Genomic DNA, 20,136 nt, shown 5'->3' on the forward strand with positions numbered 1-20,136 from the left:
AGCCACCTCATCTCCAGCCTAATTCACTGCTAGAGCCTCCAACTGGTCCTCCTGACTCCATTCTTTCTCTCCTTTCATTTATTTATTCTTTACACAGTGGCCCAACGTCATCTTCCAAAGGCCTCTCATCTCACTCTGAGCAAAGGCCACGTCTTTACAATGTCTGAAGACCTGACAGGCCTGCCGTCTCCCCTGGCCTATCTCCCCAATCTCAACTCCTGCTAAGGTCCTCCTTGCTTTCCCTTGAATTCAATGCCATTCCCCCAGATAGCCTCAAGGCTATTCCCTTACCTCAAACATCAACTTCTGAGTAAATTTTCCCCGTTTAAAACTATATCCCGAAACACTCCTTATCCCCTTTCCTGCTATATTTTTCATCTGGAGGCACACCACCTTCCAATACTGTGTTATTTTATTATTGTTTTCTTAAACTACAGGGTTTAAGGACCCTGAGGGTTGGGGATTTTGTCTGTTTCATTTCATGCATCAGCCACTGGAACTTGTCAAGAGCTTAACAAACATTTAGTCAGTGCCAACACTCTATTCTTCCAGACTCTTCTTCATTAGTTGTTTATTGAACTTCCAAGAAGAGAGCATATCAGTGATGTCATACCTCAACTTCCCCAAAAGAGACGACTTGTAATGACTGCTGTTTTCATTTTCTATTGCTATCATAACAAATTACTACAAATTTAGTGGTTTCAAATAACCTAAATTTATTATCTCACTTTTTTTATAAATCCGAAGTCCAGATCTCTGCATGGCTTATAGATTCACAAGGCCAAAATCAAAGTATGGGCAGGGCTGCATTCCTTTCTGGAGGTTCTGAGGGAGAATTTGTTTCCTTACTCATTCCAATTGTTAGAATTCAGTTCCTTGCAGTTGCAGGACTGAGGTCCCTGTTTCCTTGCTAGCTGTCAGCTAAGAGCTGTGCCCAACTTCTGGAATCCACTTGCATTCCTTGGTTCATGGCCTTCTTCTTCTTCTTCAAAGTCAGCAAAACAACCGAGTCCTCACATTTAGTCTCTCTCCTCCACTCTCCTTTTCTGTGACTTTTTTGTCTTCCTTGGTCACTTTTAAGGGCCCATCCAGATAATCCAGGATGATCTCCCTATTTTAAGGTCCATAACCTTAATTCCATCTACAAGACCCCTTTGTCATGTAACATAACATACACAGGCATAACACCAGATGACAGCTGTGGACATCTTTGGGAAGCCATTATTCTGTTACCATAAATACTATCCATTATAGATCTCTCAATTTTTTAATTACCAATTACACTAACTGCAGCTGGGGATTTTTGTTCTCGCTAATGTTCAGGATGTCAAGTTGTTTGTTCAGTGTTGAATAGTCAGCATAATAGAATCTCACACAAACACTTATCTCTACAGAAAAGAATTAGGCATAAACGTGAAATTAACTTCTTAGTGTCCACCATATATCACTTGGAAACAAATACTTGATTTGCTTTGTGGATTGTTGAAGCAATAAGACAATGTCTTCCCTTGCCCACATTTTTTTTTTTTTTTTTTTTTGGAAACAGCCTCTCTTTGTTCACATAATAAAAGCCTGTGCTTTAAGTATCACAAGCAACCCAGGAATTCATTACACTGATTTCTGTTTCTGGTGCACAGCTTCATCTGCTTCTTTCCACCATTACCTGCTTTTTTGTTTGTTTTTCTTCTTGTTTAAACAGAGTGTAGTGAATCAATCTCACCCATCAACTTTGCCCTAGACACTCTTCTCTATCTTGATAGCATTCCATATGGATTCCCATCCATTCAGTTTGTCTTTAACAAGTCATGAACCCTGAATTGTCCAATCCTTTACCAGATATCTATTGTGCAATCTACATAAACTGGACCTGAACACACATTCTTATGTTCTTGTAACTAGTTTCCCTTTAAAATGTATGCTGCAATGCCATGTGAGATGTTCTGGCAAGAGTAAGTGACATGATGGAATAAGGTCTTCATATAAGTCTAAAATCCACTGACCACTTTATACTATAATTATGTAGTCTTTAAACTGCTAGGGAGAAAAATCTGCTGACTTTTCCTCATGCTCTGAAAAGGATCATTTTGTAGTTCCTACAAGATAACACCCCACACACCAACATACCCCCCAAAATTCAGAAAACTAATAGTTTCCAAAATAACGTTTCTATAAATCATATTCCTCTCTCTGGTTGCTTTATAACAAAGAGAATGATAAATATTCACAAAAGGTTGAAAAGATTGGGGAAGCCATGACCTCACAGATAATACAGAGATCTTAATTAATATCTACTCTTTTATCATCATTTCACCTCCTATGTAAGTAAATAATTTCATTATTTAGCAAGAAACTAATTAATTGCTTGATGACTCACCAGTCTCTCTTTATAAATTAACACCATTAATTACATTCCCTGTAATCTTTTGTATGTGCAGGACAAAGTAATTCTTAGTGAAGCTTGTCAAACCATGATATTTACACAGAACAATCTAAAATTTGAAGTCTCTAACTTTGTCTCTTTTCAGTTCTACAGTTACCCATAGCACAATGTGACAATACATTTGTGCAGTGGAACTGGGATCAATACCATTTTGGTTTTTCTTTCTAAATACTTGAATAGTTTTATAACTAGGTATTTGCATTTATATTTCCTTTTCTTTCTTTCATAGACATGAAGAAAAATTTTATTTTTATTATAAAATTTTTTTCATAAACAAAATAGAGAACATTACATATTCATCATCTAGAATTGACACTTGTTAGTATTCTGCCATAGTTATTTCATCTAATTTATTTTTTGCTGTGGTATTTTAAAGTAAATTGTCAATAGCATAACAGCTTACTCCTAAATATTTTGATATGCATCTCTCAATTTTAGAAAAATTTGGAAATGAAAATTTCTTAGATTAGCTAGTGGTATTAAAATGTCATTCTATATTTGTACACATACAGTGAAGAAATATTGAGTCAATTTACATATAATTAGACATTTTTCATTGAAATATAGGCCAAAGTTTGGCCAGCTTTAATTCTATCCTATTTGTACAGAGAAAAAAAAAGTATCTTTTCTCTTTTAATATTTACTCATCTACACGTTTCCCATGATTCCCACCTTCACAAATTTTAGACATTACAATAGGTTTACATCCAAATCACTTACTCTTTTCATGTGTAGCTCTTGTGATGTGCGACTGATTCACACTTGCTTGCCTTTACCCATCCTATTCCCTCTGCCAGGAATGTCTTTTTACTTCCTCCTCTACACATCTAACTCCTATCCTTTAATTTTAAGATGAGATGAAGCCTCCTCTTATCCCTTCCCAATGAATTAAGAAGCTTTTTCAGTGATTCCATAGTTGTGACGCCTCTGGTGTTAATAACACCATACTGAAATGTGTCGGTCTTCCTCACTACCGTGTATCATCTTCTCCACGGGGTAAAGACAGAATCTGATTCATTTTTTCCAGTGCTTAGTACAGAAGCAACACACTGTGGGCACATAACATATTTGTTGAACTGTTAAAGGGACACTGAAGATGATAATGTTGGACTAAGTAATCTCTGAGGTATCTTCTAGCTCAAAATTTCATGATACTAAATAGAAAATAGTTCATTCGGCCCTCATAGATAGTAATCCTTATAAATTCCTCTGTGGTGATGTGGTCCTTCAGTGTTCTTTAGAGGTAGCATGAGTGATGCCCCTTTTTGACACTATTAGTCTGGCCATTCAGACAACTGCTTCCTAGTACACGATACCTACAAAGGCTGAACTAATATAAAAACCTTGTTTCTTAAAACATGGCTTAGCTGGCTGTAAATTAAAAGAATAAATCTGAGGCCAGAAATTATGCCATAGGATCAGGAAGCACTGTATTTGGGGCTTTTCTAAGTTAATTACTAAAAGAATTAAATACAATATGTAGCTACCAAACTAGCAGGGAGATGAAGGATGAAATAAGGAAAAAAGTCTCAATCAGTTCAAAAGAAGCCAAAAGAAGGCAGGGGAGGGTAGTGGAAGGGACACATAGGAAGAGCTGGTGAAATTAAAAGCCCAAATAAAGTGGTAGAATTGATGCAAATATTGTACATTAATAATCACAATTAACATAATTGACATAAACTCTTCAGTTAATAGACAAAGATCATGGGAATGAATAACAAGAAAAAGCCCATGTTTGTCTTATTTATAAAAGATACTACCAAAACATGTGTACAGAAATGTTTAACAAAAGAATGCAAAATGATAAAGAGTTGTTTAATGGATATGGAGTGTCAATTTGTAAGATGAAAAATATCTGGTGACTGGTTGCTCCAAATGTATTGCTAACATACACTTCTACTGGACTGTACACTTAAAAATGTTGAAGATGGTAAATTTCATGTTACATGTATTTTGTCACAATTAAAAACCTTTTTAAAGGAAGGGAAAAGATATGTAAGGCAAATGTCTACCGAGAGAAAAAAACTAATGTTGCTTATTAACATTGTTATCTTTTACAGAATAATTTATATTACATGTATTTACTTGTATTTAATATTTAAAGCAAAAGTATACTAGAGATAAAGAGGGTTGCTTCATGTTGACAAAGGTTTAATTCACCAAGAAATACAACACTTCTAAACTTGTGTATACCTAATAACATATTTTCAAAACATATGAAGCAAAAAATTCACCATCCATAATGGGAGATTTTAAAATATAACCTCCGACAAGAATAGGTCAAGCAGATGAAGAATCATTATGGATACAGAATACGTGAACCATACAACCAATAAACTTAATCTAGTGAACACTAAAACAATGTATTCAGATAGACAATACACATTCCTTTGAAGGCCATGTGGAACATTTATCAAAATTGACCACTATACAAACCAGTAAGTCTCAACACATTTTTAGAAGTCAGTATTACACAGACCACATTCCTTGATAATAATCAATTGAGAAATCAATCACAAAACTTTTTTTTAAAATATTTGGTGACTAGTATGAAGCAGATACCAAACTACATATTTTATTATGGGGCATATTTTTAAGGACATTATTTGCTGCATTCAGACTGCTGGGAATTTAGGGAGCTCAGTAAATAGTATTTCCATTCCCAGCTGAATTTGGAACTATTTGAGAAATTACGTAAGGAGTGAAGCAGAAGGAGATCAAATAATCACTTTATTAAGAAAAAAGTGTTTGGGAGAACATGGCCTATGTACGTATAAATGGGCTTGCTTATTTTCTCCTCTGACCTTTACATACTACCAAGAATTACAGGCAATACCCACAAGGACAGAGCCTGCCCCTCCAGGCTTATTGCATGATCAAGGATAAACCCATATGTACGCTCTGTGCAGGGAGACAGATCCCAAAGAGAGGCCAGAGGAAGAGGCTGATAGGCACAGTTCCTATTCCCAAACCCACAAATCAAGCAAGTCACTCCTTCCATATGGAGGGAAAAGCTTGTGGGTTAAAGAGATGGCAAGACCCTCATTCTACTACACACCCCTCCACATGGAAACATGGAATCACTGATGAGGGTCTCCCTAATACTAACTAAGGAGGGAAATTTGCAATCTTTATGAGGACTGGGGTAGGGGAACAGGAGGACACAATTTTCTGAGCATCTTTACCTCCTTCCTGGAGCTGAGCTGTGATGTTGAGTTCACACTGTACTTTAGCTTTCAGCACAAGGACAATCTGTTCTTCTATAGTGATGGTGCCATCAGAATCCAGCTGTAGAGATGAACAAAATATAAACAGTAAAAAACATTATCACGATCTTTTTTTAAAGCCATGATATAAACTTTCATTATTTTACCTTCTAATACAATTGAAAATTAAAGTTTTGATATCAAGCGATCTGAAATAATCCTTCATCTGAATCAAAATTCAAAATCCATCAATATATAAGATTTTAGAATAACCTTTTTACCTAAATTGCCTAAAGAAAAAAAAAATTCCATATTAGAAAATTTTGATATAACTAATTATATTAGGTATAATATAATTAGAAAAAATAATTAACAGATTGAAAATGTCCTAAAATGTTACAGAGACCCAATATTTTTATTAATTCTCTTTCAATATGTCAGTTACAGCATATAGAAAGAGAATGGACTAGATGACTAAATATAGCTCTAGTGAAAAATTATCATGACAGGGCGGCCGGATGGCTCAGTTGGTTAGAGCCGAACTCTGAACAACAGGATTGCTGGTTCGATTCCCACATGGGCCAGTGAGCTGCGCCCTCTGCAACTAGAGTGAAGACAACAACCTGCTGCTGAGCTGCCACTGAGCTCCCGGAGGCTGGATGGCTCAGTTGGTTAGAGCGCGTGCTCTCAACAAGCTTGCGCGTTCGACTACAAGGTTGCTGGTTCAACTCCTCAACTCCCACAACTAGATTGAAAACGGCAGCTGGACTTGGAGCTGAGCTGCACCCTCCTCAACTAAGATTGAAAGGGCAACAACTTGACTTGGAGCTGATGGGTCCTGGGGAAAAAACCACACTGTTCCCCAATAAAGTCCTGGAAATATACACTGTTCCCCAATAAAGTCCTGTTCCCCTTCCCCAATAAAATCTTAAAAAAAAAAAACAATATTACCAGGAAACCTTGGGCAAATCACTCAACATCTTTAGATTCGTCATCGACCTAAACATGCACTTGGCCCAAGAATCAGAGAAGTTAACAGAGGATCCAGGGAAAGGTAGAGCAGGATCCAGGGAAAGGTAGAGCTCATCTCTCTCTAGTGAGATGAGCCAGCAGATAAGCAATAACATGTGTGGGATACAAAAGTGCCTGCCTTGACCTTCTGACAATAAAAAATAAAATGGCTGCTGTTTCACCTCTGCCCTCCAAAGCTCATGAAAAAACGTCTCCTGTAGCTCACCCTACTCAGAAACATAAAAGGAAGGAGATTCCGGGAAATACAGTTTAACATAGCCAACTTGACACATTGCAGAGCCACCAAAATCCACCTCTGTCAACTTGGCACCCATACACATCTCTCTAAACCACTTAATTTCCAGAAAATTCAGTAACAAAGTCATGCTTCCACCTAACATGATACAATTCCTTTGGTACCAAGATTCTAGAGAAACAGAATTTTAAGGGGGGAAAAAATCTGTATTTGTCAACTATGGTTCTATAGCAAATTAACGCAAAACTTTGTGGCTTAAAACAATAAATATTAATTATCCCACAGCTTGGGAGAGGCTTAGCTGGGTGGTTCTGGCTCAGAGTCTCTTATGAGATTGCAGTCAAGACTTTATCCATACATTCTGTCACCTGAAGACTTGCCTGGGACTAGATGATCCATTTCCAAGATGGCCCACTCACATGGTTATGGGCAGAAGGCCTCAGTTCCTCAGTGGCTGATGGGAAGAAGCCTCAGTTCTTCACCACATAATTCTCTCTCTATGGGTGCTTGAGTGTCTCTATAGCCTGTCAAGTGGATTCCCACAGAATGATTCCAGAAAGAAAACAAGGAGGAAGCCACATGCCTTTTATGATCTAGTCTCAGATGTGACTCATGATCAATCCCATCATATTTGTTAAAAGCAAGTCACCAACTCTCACTCAAAGGGAGACAAATTAATCTTACAGGGAGGTATTCAAAAGCTTGTAAATATATTTTTAAACAACCACACAATTTTCTGCAAGGGATCATCTATTTCCTAGAAAGAGAATACTGAGTATTGTGTGTTCTGCAGATTTATTAACAATAATAAGGTCCAGAGCTTTGCATTTGTGTTTTCGGTTAGGGATGCAGAGATTCTTAAATCAAATGAGATGATAAAACGTTTATCTATGTGACACACTCCCTATAATCCCACATCTTTAATTTGCAAATCCCACATCTTTAATTTCAGGCTGCAAAAACACTTATTCTCTAGAATCACTACTTAAGCAACATGTAAAAACAAGCCTTTTTATCTTGTGCAATAAGATATAATGGACAGAACATTAGAAATTGAAAGATGTTTATAGCATTAACTAAAGGAAGTACACTTAGAGATTATTGATAATTATGATTTTAAATTATGGATTTTTTTTATCTGACACATAAAATAATAGACTGACAGGTTAAACTGAAATGAAGGACACAGAAAAAAGTATAAGAACTAGTTAAGTATCAAAAAATTGTATTATTCCTGAAAATCATGAGTTTATTATTTTCTAATATATTTATAATATAAAGAATAGCTCAATAAATAATCAGGTATATAGTTTCAGAGATTGCCAGATAATATTCATAGCTCATCGGCCACATTAATTTTAATTTTTTTTCCATGAAAAGAGGATAATCAAAAATTAATTTGGGAGGTTGGCATACAAAACAGAATTTAACTATAAGGCTAACACAATGCAGATTCAGAGTTCTAAGTAACCACCCTAAAAGTGAGCCATAAAATCTCACATGGCATAAAGAGAGAATGAAATGAAAACACATGAGTCATCTGAGTGGGCACGGAAGGAAAATTGACTTCTTCCCCATTCATTGTCCAAAGAGTCAGGCACCATCCAAATTGGGTCCTGTTTTTTTTTTCCTGACTATTTTTTCAGCTCAGTAGTTACCTTCTTTGACTTAAATCCTCGAAAACACTGGGGACGATGTGACCAGGTTGCAGAACTATAAATTTTTAACTCAGAGAAATTTGACTTCAATATCAAACATGAGCATTTCAAATCACTCCTTGTATCGTTTTTACTTGAACAAATACATTTTTGTTTCCTGTTGTGCATATGTGGCCCTTTCACTGGCATAACCTTTACAGGAACATAAGCTTTTATAAACTACAACTGTTAAAGATATTTTGTTCTAAAAAAAATGTGGACAGTTTAACTCAGGAGCAAGTTTGATTAGGATATGCTAATTTGTGATCTGTTAAATTGATCTCTGGTCATTTCAGGTGAGAGTAAGAAAATGCTTAACACCTTTTCTATTGCTTTCTTTTCCTCCTTTGTTATAGATACATGTGTTCTTCACCATAGCGAGACATTAAAATCATAGTTTACTTAAAACTGAAAAGCACTTTTCATACTCAATATCTCCTACAATGTTTCATATTCAATGTCTACTTCAATGCCCACTCTTCGAGGTTACTCCAAAAGCAGTAACTGCATCCAAAACAAAGTGGTATGTTTAGGAAAATGGATGTTAGCAATTTTTCCTGGGCAAGTGATCATTTACAATTTGAAAAAAAATGTTGAATTTCAATCTGTCACATACTTGATAGGTAAAAGAAGCCCTAATTTGATTATGTGTATTTTATTGAAAGTACCTAAAGTTGTCATTAGAGATACTAACTGCTAATGTAAGAATATGTGAATTTTCATAATTACAACATGTGCACTTACTTCATTTTAAAGTAAACGTGAATCTATAAATTAGATGTATTTAAAAAATAAGCATTCTGAAACTTCTACTTCCAGTACAATGGAATAGATATACTTTCCTCTATTCCTCCCAATAAGTACAACTAAAAACTCTGGACATTATATATAAAATGAACATAAGACGATTCTGACTGGCGGAGAGCGGAAAGCAGACCAGCTAGGACTTCAGATCCTGAAGAATAACACAGTGGGAAATTCTCTGGGTGTACTTGTTGTCTCAATATTCCCAATTTAGATTTGTAGAAGCTGGCAGCTCTGAAACACCAGTAGTTGCTGACCAAAACAGAAAAAGGAAAAAAAAGCCTCAGGAAAACCCTGCTTCTATAGCAAAGAAAGGAAGGGGGCTGCCTGATAAGACAGAACACTTTTAGACAATAACAGCTTGACCCAAACACCACAGAAAACACTGTAGTTCTATCCCAATCCACAAGGTCAGGTGGAGAGCCCAGACTTCACCTTTGCCAGACTGTAAGGAGGTGCCCCTGCACCCTCCCCAGATGGTTTCAGAGCAAAATAGAGAGCGGGCACTTCCACCCACACTGGTGTGGGATGAGGCCCCTCAAGGTCCCCATCCTGGGTGTCAGTGGAGACCATGTGGGGAGCCTGGACTGCCACACGACCTGACAGTAACAGATAACAGGGTGTTCCTCCATCTCCCCACTGGGGCAGAGTCAGAGAAGATCCAGTGCAGATAGAGTCCATGTGGCAGCAACGAGGCCACTCCACTGTGGTGTTGGTGAGACCACCCGGAAGCAAACTCACACCGCCATCCATCAGGAACAAGGAGCTCTTTGTCTTGAGGGTCCACAGGAGCTGGCGGGGAACCTAAACGGCACCTCCACTGCGCAGTTACAAGGTGCAATGTCTTGGCACGTGTATGTAAATCCTCAGGTAGAGCAGGCTTTGGGACACTGAGGAGACGTGATGGTCACGAGGGCAGGGATTTGGGGTTCTGCACTTTTTTCAGTGAATCCTTTCTCTACCACTTGTCCTTGTTTGCCACACAATTGGTGAGGGATGGAATGGATATTGGAGAGATAGTGAAAATGCTCATTACCTTCTTCATAAGGTGGTTGTGAGGATTAAAGAAAACAATGCATATAGAGTGCCTAATGAAGGGTTTTTATATAATAAACGCTGTATAAAGGTTAACTGTTACACTGTTATTATCACCAGGTCTATACTTTTATCACCTTCTAAATATATTTGACCAAAATAAACTTACTGAAGCAAAAACAAAACAAAACAAAACAAAACAAAAAACCGCTGAACATGAGAAACCTTGGGCAGACAGATCAGGCAGGACCTTCCCATCTCCAGCTGAGGATCTACCATCTACACTGCACAAATGTGGAAGCATACTGCAGACTAGATACATTAGAAAGAAGAGAAATGAAGAGAATATTGCAGGAGGGGAGAGAGAAGTCATGAAAAGAGGCAAAGAACTCATCTCTGCGTTATTGGCAATTACTGGCAAGCCTCCAGAGTGGAAGGTGTCTTGGTCACTTTAAGAGCCAGCACAATAAATATAATACTTAGCAGTCCAATGCAATTTTATTGAATTGAAAATGAAAAGACCGAGGGAAGAAAATTTTTAATTTAATTTAATTTAACTTAATTAGAGAGTATCTCCTATGTTCACAGAAAAGCCTTCCATTTACTCTATACTGTTTGTGCTGGTTTAGCAGCAAGGTGCATTGAGCACATTTATTCTACAAGTATTTGTTGAGACCTACCATGGGGAAGATACTATCTACAGACACTATGGCAGAAGATAGATACAAAAGAAATCCAAGCCATGGATCTGGCCCTTGGGTAGGTCAGGAGGTCCAATATGGCTCTCAGGCACTTACTACACATTTACCATGAGTGTTAAAAAACAATGCAATAGACTTGCAAACAAAATGCCATTACTAATATGTTACCAGTTGGGTGGGAAATAGAAGTATGCTGTGTCTTTTGGATTGATTTTAAAGGCCATTTTTGATGCTACACAAAGGTTCTTGTTTTTAGATATCTCTAAGTTCAATTAATCAACATGAAAAATGTGCTTAAGTTTTGCTTACATAACTACCAAAAGTTTCTGGATATTGTGTCTTGCAGACTTCAGTCATGTAGGAAATAAGATGCCAGAATCTCCGTTGAAAGAAGTTCCACCTTGTCACTCATTATCTGCATGAGCGCCTTTCTGAAGGCAGATTTTCCGTGCTGTAGGCAGAATATGCAAGCTTAGACATATCTCATGCGCACAAAAGTGGTTTAAATCATTGTTAAACACAATCTTTGCTCTCAGAAAAGTGTATTTTAAAAAATAACTGAAAACCTTTTTCTCATATAAAACACTGCTACTCTGATTATATTAAGTAGGGAAGTAACAAGTAGTATGTTACTCTCATTTAGGAAATTTCAGGCAGTTTGCAATTTGATATAAACGGTTTCATAACAGAGAGGCAGAAGTTTATCTTCCGGAACTTGCATTACACATGCAAGTTTGTTCCAATCTTGTCACACAAATATTTGGCCAAACGGTATTAAGCAACATTTTTGTTTGTTTGCTACATATTTTGATTTGTTATAAATCTGTATCTTATTACTAACAAGAATATTTGATTTATTTGCTAATTCAAGTAGCAACATATAATACCACTTTACCTATGATCGTGCAAACATTTCACCAATACTTAATGAGCATCTACTGAATACCATAACGCCGTAGAGAAATGATTAAAAAAACCATTTCTTGCCCTCCAGTAGCCCAATATCTGTGACAGGAGCTCATAACAACTAATATGACTTGTTAAAAAGAAGTAACGTATCATTTATGACTAAAACTCATCCATGTTTTCACTCAAACTTTCTATACTAGCCTGACATTTAACAACTTAACAAAATTAGCAATGATGTTACATTAAGTCTACAGCAAATATTATACTTATTGATAAATCTTTAAAAATAGTCCTACTGAAGTAATAAATAAGATAAAATGCCTGCAATAATTACTACTATTCAGTGTTATACTGGGAGTTCTAACTAATACAATACGATAAGACAAAAGATAAAAAGAAATAACAGAGATAGATATTGAAGAAAAGTGTTACTGTGCAGGAATAAACTTAGCCCCTACAAATCAATCAATAAAAATAATAAAGGTTCTCTGTACTAGCCATAAGTAATTAGAAAATGTAATAGAAAGTATGATAATGATGAGGATGAGGATGATGACGACGACATGACAACAACTGTCAACACATATAGCAAGCAAACTCTGTGACAGGCAGTACATTAAAGGCTTCTCCTGGGGTTTGCATGAAATCCACACACCAACACAATGAATTTAGCCTTAGGTCATTCCCATTTTGTAAATGAAGAAACTGAGTTTTGGAGATGTTAAGTTACGGCTAAAGGAAAGAGATTCCAAATTCAGTTCTGATAACAAAGTCCATGATCTTAACCATTTCACATAGTTCTCTCGCCCTCCAGAAAGCTATAATCTACTTTCCTTATAAAATTCCATCAGCCAATGGAATAACTGCCAAATTCAACACTTAGCCTGCTTGTCAGTTCCTACGGTAAGAGAGCTCTGAAAACACCAAATCCTCTTAGAGGCATGCTTTATCAGCTGTGTTCTTCTCTCCAACTTCATGACCAGATAGATGCAGGTCCCATTGCATCATTTGTACCCAAGGCAGCCACCTCTGCCCCTTAGAATAGAATGACCTTTTTAAAATTAAAATAAATGATTAGAGATTTGAATTCCAAGTAGGATCAAAGAGGATGAATTTTCTCAGAATGAAAGAAATACAAATTAGATTATTCAAACAGGTATGGAGAACCTACCACCCAGAGTCACCATGTCAATTGTCACGGAGGGTTCCAAATTGTTTATTAACCCCTTTCCCCTGTGAATTTATAATCCACAGGTAATCTTATTGACCACCATTTGCATGCTCTTTTTTAAACAAGTTCGCCAGCCCTTTCAATGCCATTATACTCTCACTGAGAACATTATTCACATGTATGTTTTCCGGTACTCCCTATAAAATGATGATGCTCAATCCAGAGCTTTTCTCAAGCTCCATAATCCAATATCCAACCTTCTAGTAAATATGTCACAGGCTCCTCATCACTCAGCTTATCTAAAAATTTAACTCACCATACCTGCCCCAACCATTCTTCCTTCAGGTGAATGTACCTTGTAACTATCTCTTGATTCCAGCTGCCTCCTTGCATCTCCACTTCTACAAGGACACACCGGTGACTATCAGGATGGCTGAAGCTGCTTTCCGATTAGTTGCTCTGTTTTCAAATGACTTCTTCAAAGGGGGAGATAGCTTTTAATCAAGTACTCATATTAATAAATGTAAGATTATAGTATCTGTCAGTATTAGGAATAAAATGTCCAACTGGGCTCTGAAGGAGAAACCGTAAGGAGTAGAAGAAATAGAGTTGTGGGCAGACAGAATAGCCTTGCAAAATTCACACACACACACACACACACACACACACACACACACCATTTAAAAGTCTTCAGTGGCTCCCAATCACATTAGAAATAATTTCAATCTAATATTTTAAAAGCCCTTTAGTAATTGGCTAGTAAAAAAGAGAGGATATTTTCATTTCATTATCAGACACCTTAAGGCCTTTATCTGTTTGTGTATTTTTAAATTCAATACTCTCATACTTTATGAGAAAAATGCCATTATTGCCCTCATTTTAGAAGGGAGGAAATGGAGGCTCAAAGAAGTGAAATAGACTGCCTAAAGTCGCATTGTCATTAAAAGATTTAAAGAATAACTCAGAGAAAAGGCAAAAATTAAACACGGGGGAAAGAAAGGAGATGGATTCTAGCAGATGACAAAACCAACTGAAGCTCAAGATAGGAAATAAATGGAATGTATGAATGTTAGTGAAAAATGCTCTATAACCAGAGCAAGTGGGGAGGGGGGTGGGAGATGTGGTGATGGAAAGAGAACTGGCTCTGGGTGGTGAACACACAATGTGATATATAGATGATGTATTACAGAATTGTACACCTGAAACCTATGTAACTTTACTAGCAATTGTCACCCCAATAAACTTTAATAAAAACAAAATAAAATTAAAAGGCTTTATTTTTCTTCACAAAGAATTGAGGAAGTTCTGAGGAAATGACACCTCCTCTCCGTACATTGCCAAGAAAAAGCCACATCTGGCTCCCATCCATCTTGCTGCTTCTGGGCTCCCAGAGCTAAAGGAACTACCCACAGTTATCACAGTCACAATGAGAAGGCAACTTCCTCAGGGATACAAGGTTTTCCCATAACTAGGAGACAAATGGAAACAGTCCTGGCTGTCAACAAGAAAGAAGAACCAACCACCCATTGGATCTATGACATAATAGTGTTTGTGGAAATAAGCACAATATAGAGATAACCGGTAGTCAAGCGTCAGTTTGATTTTGCTAAGGGTGGTCCCCTAGCTTACCATCTTGGAGAAGCTGCCTATGTCCCAGTTATGTCTTCATTCTTAAATCTACCAATAATGGCTTGTTGGTAATTCCATCTATTATCACCACAATTTCCAATTAATATGAGACACTGAGATACAGAACGTAGGTTTACTTGCTTGCTTTATTTATTTATTTATTTATTTATTTATTTATTTACTTACTTACTATCAATCCTCTTTTATCTCTATACTCACTCCTACTTCTCTACCTTCCCATATGCAACCATTCATATGAAATATACATACACATAGATCTTTTATCTGAATATGTTAATACAATATGTATTGCTGTTTTATGGGCAGGTATTTGAATGTATCTAAATGGTATTATATCATCTATCTCATGTTTCTGTGCCATATCTTATCTTGTTTTAAAGATCTCATTCATGCTGCTTTGTGTACATGGAATCCATTGCTTTTTATTGCTGCATAATACCCTACTATGAACACCCAGATTGTCCTCAACTCTCTAACTCCAACGAATTATTGCAGTAACCCTTATGGACTTCTGTGAAAAATTCCTTGGGATATATACCCAGGAGTGGATATTGCTGAGACAGAGGTGTGCGTATATGTAATTTAGCTAAGTAGTCCCCAACTGATTTCCAATATGAGATTCTCCATCTGAGGGGTGAGTTCCAGAGTAGAAACCAGAGTGTCAATTAGGGCTACTCTACTTGTTAGCTGTGTGACTTGAGAATATCATGTAACATCTCTTAGCCTCATTTTCTCCTTTATAAAGTGTGAACAATTACAGTGCCTATCTCATAAAGTTACAATGAGAATAAAATGAGACAATTAAATAACAGATTCAAATGCTTAGCACAGTATTTGGCACATGGTAAGAAAATAAATACTGTCACTTATTATCTTTGTTTCCCCACCCAGTAAGAGATTTGGGATTTTCCAGTAGACTCTGCATCTTCACACCAGAAGGTCAACAGAGCTCATCTTCCTCACCGTACAGAATAAGAGTAGAGCGACCGTGTTTCATACCCAAGGAGGTTGCACGTTATCAGAGGAGGACTTTGAACGCAGTTTTCCGGGTTCTAATGCTCCTTCCCCTGCACCAAACTGTCCACGACAGTGTTAGGATTCCACGTAAACAAAAAGGAGTAATAACTAGAAAACAACCTGAGCACTGGTATCACTCACACCTGGTACTCCACGGAACTTAAGTACTTCCACTCAATATGTCATGAGCTTCTGGGAATTTTTTCTAGTTGTAGTGATGGATTTGTACTCACTTCCCTGCACACACACACTTTGTGAGAGCCACACTTATCTGCAGCCATGGAGCGTGGAGAAGGTGACTGAAGCACATGGGGTCAGTCCACTCTCAAGTCCAGCAAAACCAGTGTTGTTCTTTGATAATTTTGTAAGGGAGGCAGCCATGCAGGTACAACACCGAGACAGTCCTTGGAGAAAGTACCAGCCATTTGTCTGTAAGGAGTGCAGTTGGCTGACAGACTCCAGCTGCAGTGCTTTTAAACATCTATCTCAGCTTTGCAGCCAAGTCTATGATCTTATAAACACTCACCAGCCAATGACGGAGCACGGTGGGAGTGCTAGAGTCTATCCACTTTATCATCATATGGGACTCTCCTGATGGGCAACCTTCTCCCCAGATCTCTCCATGGGGTGGGCCAAGACGTTATCAAATTTGCATCCTTGTCTGAGGCTCTTCTTATCCAATCCTGCTTCTTCACCTTTTTATCTTTTACAGGCATTACCCTCCAATAAACCTACTGCACCCCTGATTCCATTTACGAGTCTGTTTCAGGAGGATGCATTGACACAGTAAAGAAAATACGACAGTGGTCCTCATTACCATGTGATAATCTGCCTTTAGGAAATGGATTGTTGTGCTCTGTAATAATATCTGATGCACGAATGAATGAGTTTTGAACTGTGCAAAGAGGCAAAGGCAGCATCTTTGCCAACCAATAAACCACAGAGATCTTTAAAACAATTGACGAGTACCAGTCTATGATATCTATTTTGTGATGCAATCCAATGTTTATTGAATATGAAAGAATTATTCTACACAAGCTGCTTCTGCTTGGATGAGTTCTCTTTGTTCTTCTATCAATATATATTTTAAATGTTTAAATATATGTATGTATTAGCTGGAAATACAGATGAAGAAACTGAAAATCTGAGAAGGTGTCAATATGTCAATGTAAATCACTTGAACTTTCAGATTTTGTTTAAAGTGCCAAAAATGTAATATATTATCACAAATTGTCATTTTACACAAGTCTTAATGTAATAACATAAATGGAAATCAATTTAAAGCAGTGGGTCTCAACTGGGAGCAATTTTGCCTCCCAAGGGGCATTTGGCAACATCTAGAGACACTTTTGGTTGCCACGACTAGGGAGGAGAAGGGGGGAAACTACTGGCATCTAGTGGAAAGATTACAGGGATGCTGCTCACACCCTACAACGTACAAGACAATCACACAACAAAGAATTATATGGCTTAAAATGTCACTAGTACCAAGGCTGAGAAACCTTGGTTTAAAATTGTAGAAAAGAATGCTCAACGGCCTGATTGTTTAATTGAAAGCTAAAAGAAAAGGAAATAGTCTGCCCATAGTCCTCTAGTGATTTTTTATTGTTGTACTAATCACTATCTTCCTCTTTTCTTAGAAAAAAGTAATCTAGAACACTGAGCAAAATAAACGGTTAGAGTTCAATTGCCCCCTCATACAGGGGAGCAGTGTTTTTAAGCAGATTATTCAAATATCTTATGAGACTGAAATGCAGGAAATAATAGTTCGGTGAAAAGTAATTGCGGTTTTTTATCAATTGTTTTTAACCTTTAAAGCCACAGTTACTTTTGCACCAACCTAATACATTAGAGCTCACCAGAGTTTTCTAACTATCACCAAATGCTTTGAGTTTTTTTTTTTTCCTTTCAGTCATAGTCCTTCTATTGGTGAATATTTTTTTTAAGTTTGAGCATTCCCTACCCTTAAGTATCCATTGCGAATCTTATTAGTCAATGTATTACCCACATATTGTTTGATTTTTCTTTTTAACAGAATAAGTTCACGGAAACATCCTGGTCATGTTAGGTAAAGCCCAATATTTAGCATGGCACTATTTCCTTCAATTTATGTGGTTATGTAGTTTAAAAAGCAATTGCACTTTTAGAATAACTGATATTTAAATTGGTCATCTAAGAGCTAAGAACATAGTATTCAGTGTAGATAGTATCAGGACATAATCAATGCCTAATTTTCTCGGTGAAAGAATTTAAAAGAAAAGAGGGAAAAAAAAATCTCGGGGCTGCATTCGACGGTCAAGGTGCGCTCCCTACCGAACAGGAAGGAGAAATAACGTTGATTCAGTTTAAACTCACAGTGCTCTTAAAACTGCCTTACACCCACCACCAGTACATCTGTTTCTAGCTCCTCTGACGAGCTGAGTATAAACTCTACATTTTATTTGACAACAACAACAAAAAATGTGCGGATGAATTGTGACCTACACATTTGAGAGGCTCCATTGTGAAAGATTGCCCAGAAAAATCTGTAAACAGTATTAGCAGTATGAAATGACAACTACCACTTATTCTTTACAACTGAGCTTTATTTAACACGATATTTTTTTCATCTAATCTCCTTGCTTTGATGATACGTGATTCTGTATCAAGGAGAACCAGTTATCCTTTCAGACAGTGGTCACAATCAATCCTAAAAGTTTAAGTTCTCAAAAGTGACCGTAAATTACGACAGACAAAAATAATTTGTATTAATTAAATTGGGACCAAGGAACCGAAGAGTAAAGAAAAGTTCCTTCACTTCCCAGCCTCGCCCTCCTCATCCAGAACCCTGGGACCCCTAAAAATCCCCTTTGCAGATGCCAAGATGCTGGTCTGAACAGTGCCCGCCCCAGGCAGGACTTCACTCACCTAAGCATATCTCTGCAGCATCACTAAACAAACGCCGGTCAAACCCTGCTGGCGGAAGCAGGTGCCCTGGGGCTCCGGCTCTTACCTGGGCTCTGGCGAGGAGGCAGCCGCTGAGCAGCAGCCATCCCCAGACGTGGGGAGACGCCGCCGGCCAGCCCATGTCCGGACGAACCCCAGCCAGGAGCAGGGACACTCTTCCCGGAGCCGGGGAGAAGCTCCGTACCCGCGACTTGGCGGGCGCGGGACAAACTTGTGGCCGGGAGCGCGGCGAGCTGGGGCGCCCGGGGCTGGGCTGTCGACGCCCGCACGTCTCGGGTTCCAGTCCTGCCGTGGCGGCTCGCGGCTTAGTCCGGTCTTCGAGAGAGAGCCGCTCGCGTCCTGGCCTTGACTCGCGCGGCCGTGGCCGCTGGCGGGAGGGGCGGCCCCCGCGCGCCCTGCAGGAGCCGCGAGGAGGAGCTAGCGCTCCTTCTCCAAGTCTCTGCGTCCAGCAGCCCAGGGGACCCGAGGACAACGGATCCAGTTCGCTGCTGCCGCCACTTCCAGCTCACACCATCTCTCTGTGCGGGTTCCAACGCCCTGTCTCTAGAAGCGCCCTGGGTCCCCAGGAAATGGTCTCAAAGTTCCCTGCAGTCCAGACACGCGCTGACAACAAGCTACAGGAGGCATTGGACAGCGTGGTTCAAGGTTTCCGCGGCCAGGAGCGTTCTGCATCCGCGACTGTGTGCTCACCAGTCTCTACAGCCCTCTATAAAGTTCTCTGCTTTCCTCCTAACTATAATAATACCGTGTGTGTGTGTGTGTGTGTGTGTGTGTGTGTATGTGTGTGTGTGTGTGAGAGAGAGAGAGAGAGAGAGAGAGAGAGAGAGAGAGAGAGAGAGAGAATTCCAACAGAAATTTCTGGGTCAAATTCTTTGTATCATTTTGTGATACAGGCATTAAAGAAAACAATATTCCTTAACAATTTTTTTGTATGAGAACACTTTCATCTGGAGCAAGGCCTGTTCCTCTCTCTCTTTCTCTCTCTCTCTCTCTCTCTCAGAAGCAGAATCATCAAGATCCAGAGACCTTTCTTTACAGACATTGAGTTGAAGAATATTCGGTTTCCCAGGATCTGATACACGTGGGAAGGAAGATTCCCATAGGTGAAGCATGATAATTTCCTCATCTCCTCTTGACAATGAGGAGCTGAGATTTGTCACCATTGATTTCATGTGATTGCCAAAGTGAAAACTGGGCTTGCTGTTTAAATGTATACATTATTTATGGCTTGCTCTAAAACAGGCGTGTCCAAACTTTTTTCAACGTTTTTTTACCAAGGGCCATATGCAGTAA

General features: G+C 38.4%; 1 protein-coding gene across 1 annotated transcript in view; it reads right to left on the minus strand.

The window, feature by feature from the left end:
* PTH2R (parathyroid hormone 2 receptor) overlaps positions 1–19,217 on the minus strand; it is a 55,240-nt gene extending 36,023 nt beyond the window's left edge. The window contains exons 1-2 of the mRNA XM_033112415.1: positions 18,890–19,217; positions 5,626–5,728 (exon numbers count right to left, since the gene is read on the minus strand). Coding sequence (XP_032968306.1) covers positions 5,626–5,728; positions 18,890–18,964 — 178 coding nt within the window. The 5' untranslated portion in view covers positions 18,965–19,217. The remainder of the gene's footprint in view (positions 1–5,625; positions 5,729–18,889) is intronic.
* Positions 19,218–20,136: the final 919 nt, after the last annotated feature.

Source organism: Rhinolophus ferrumequinum, chromosome 8 (genome assembly GCF_004115265.2).
Source record: "Rhinolophus ferrumequinum isolate MPI-CBG mRhiFer1 chromosome 8, mRhiFer1_v1.p, whole genome shotgun sequence".
Lineage (NCBI taxonomy): Eukaryota > Metazoa > Chordata > Mammalia > Chiroptera > Rhinolophidae > Rhinolophus > Rhinolophus ferrumequinum.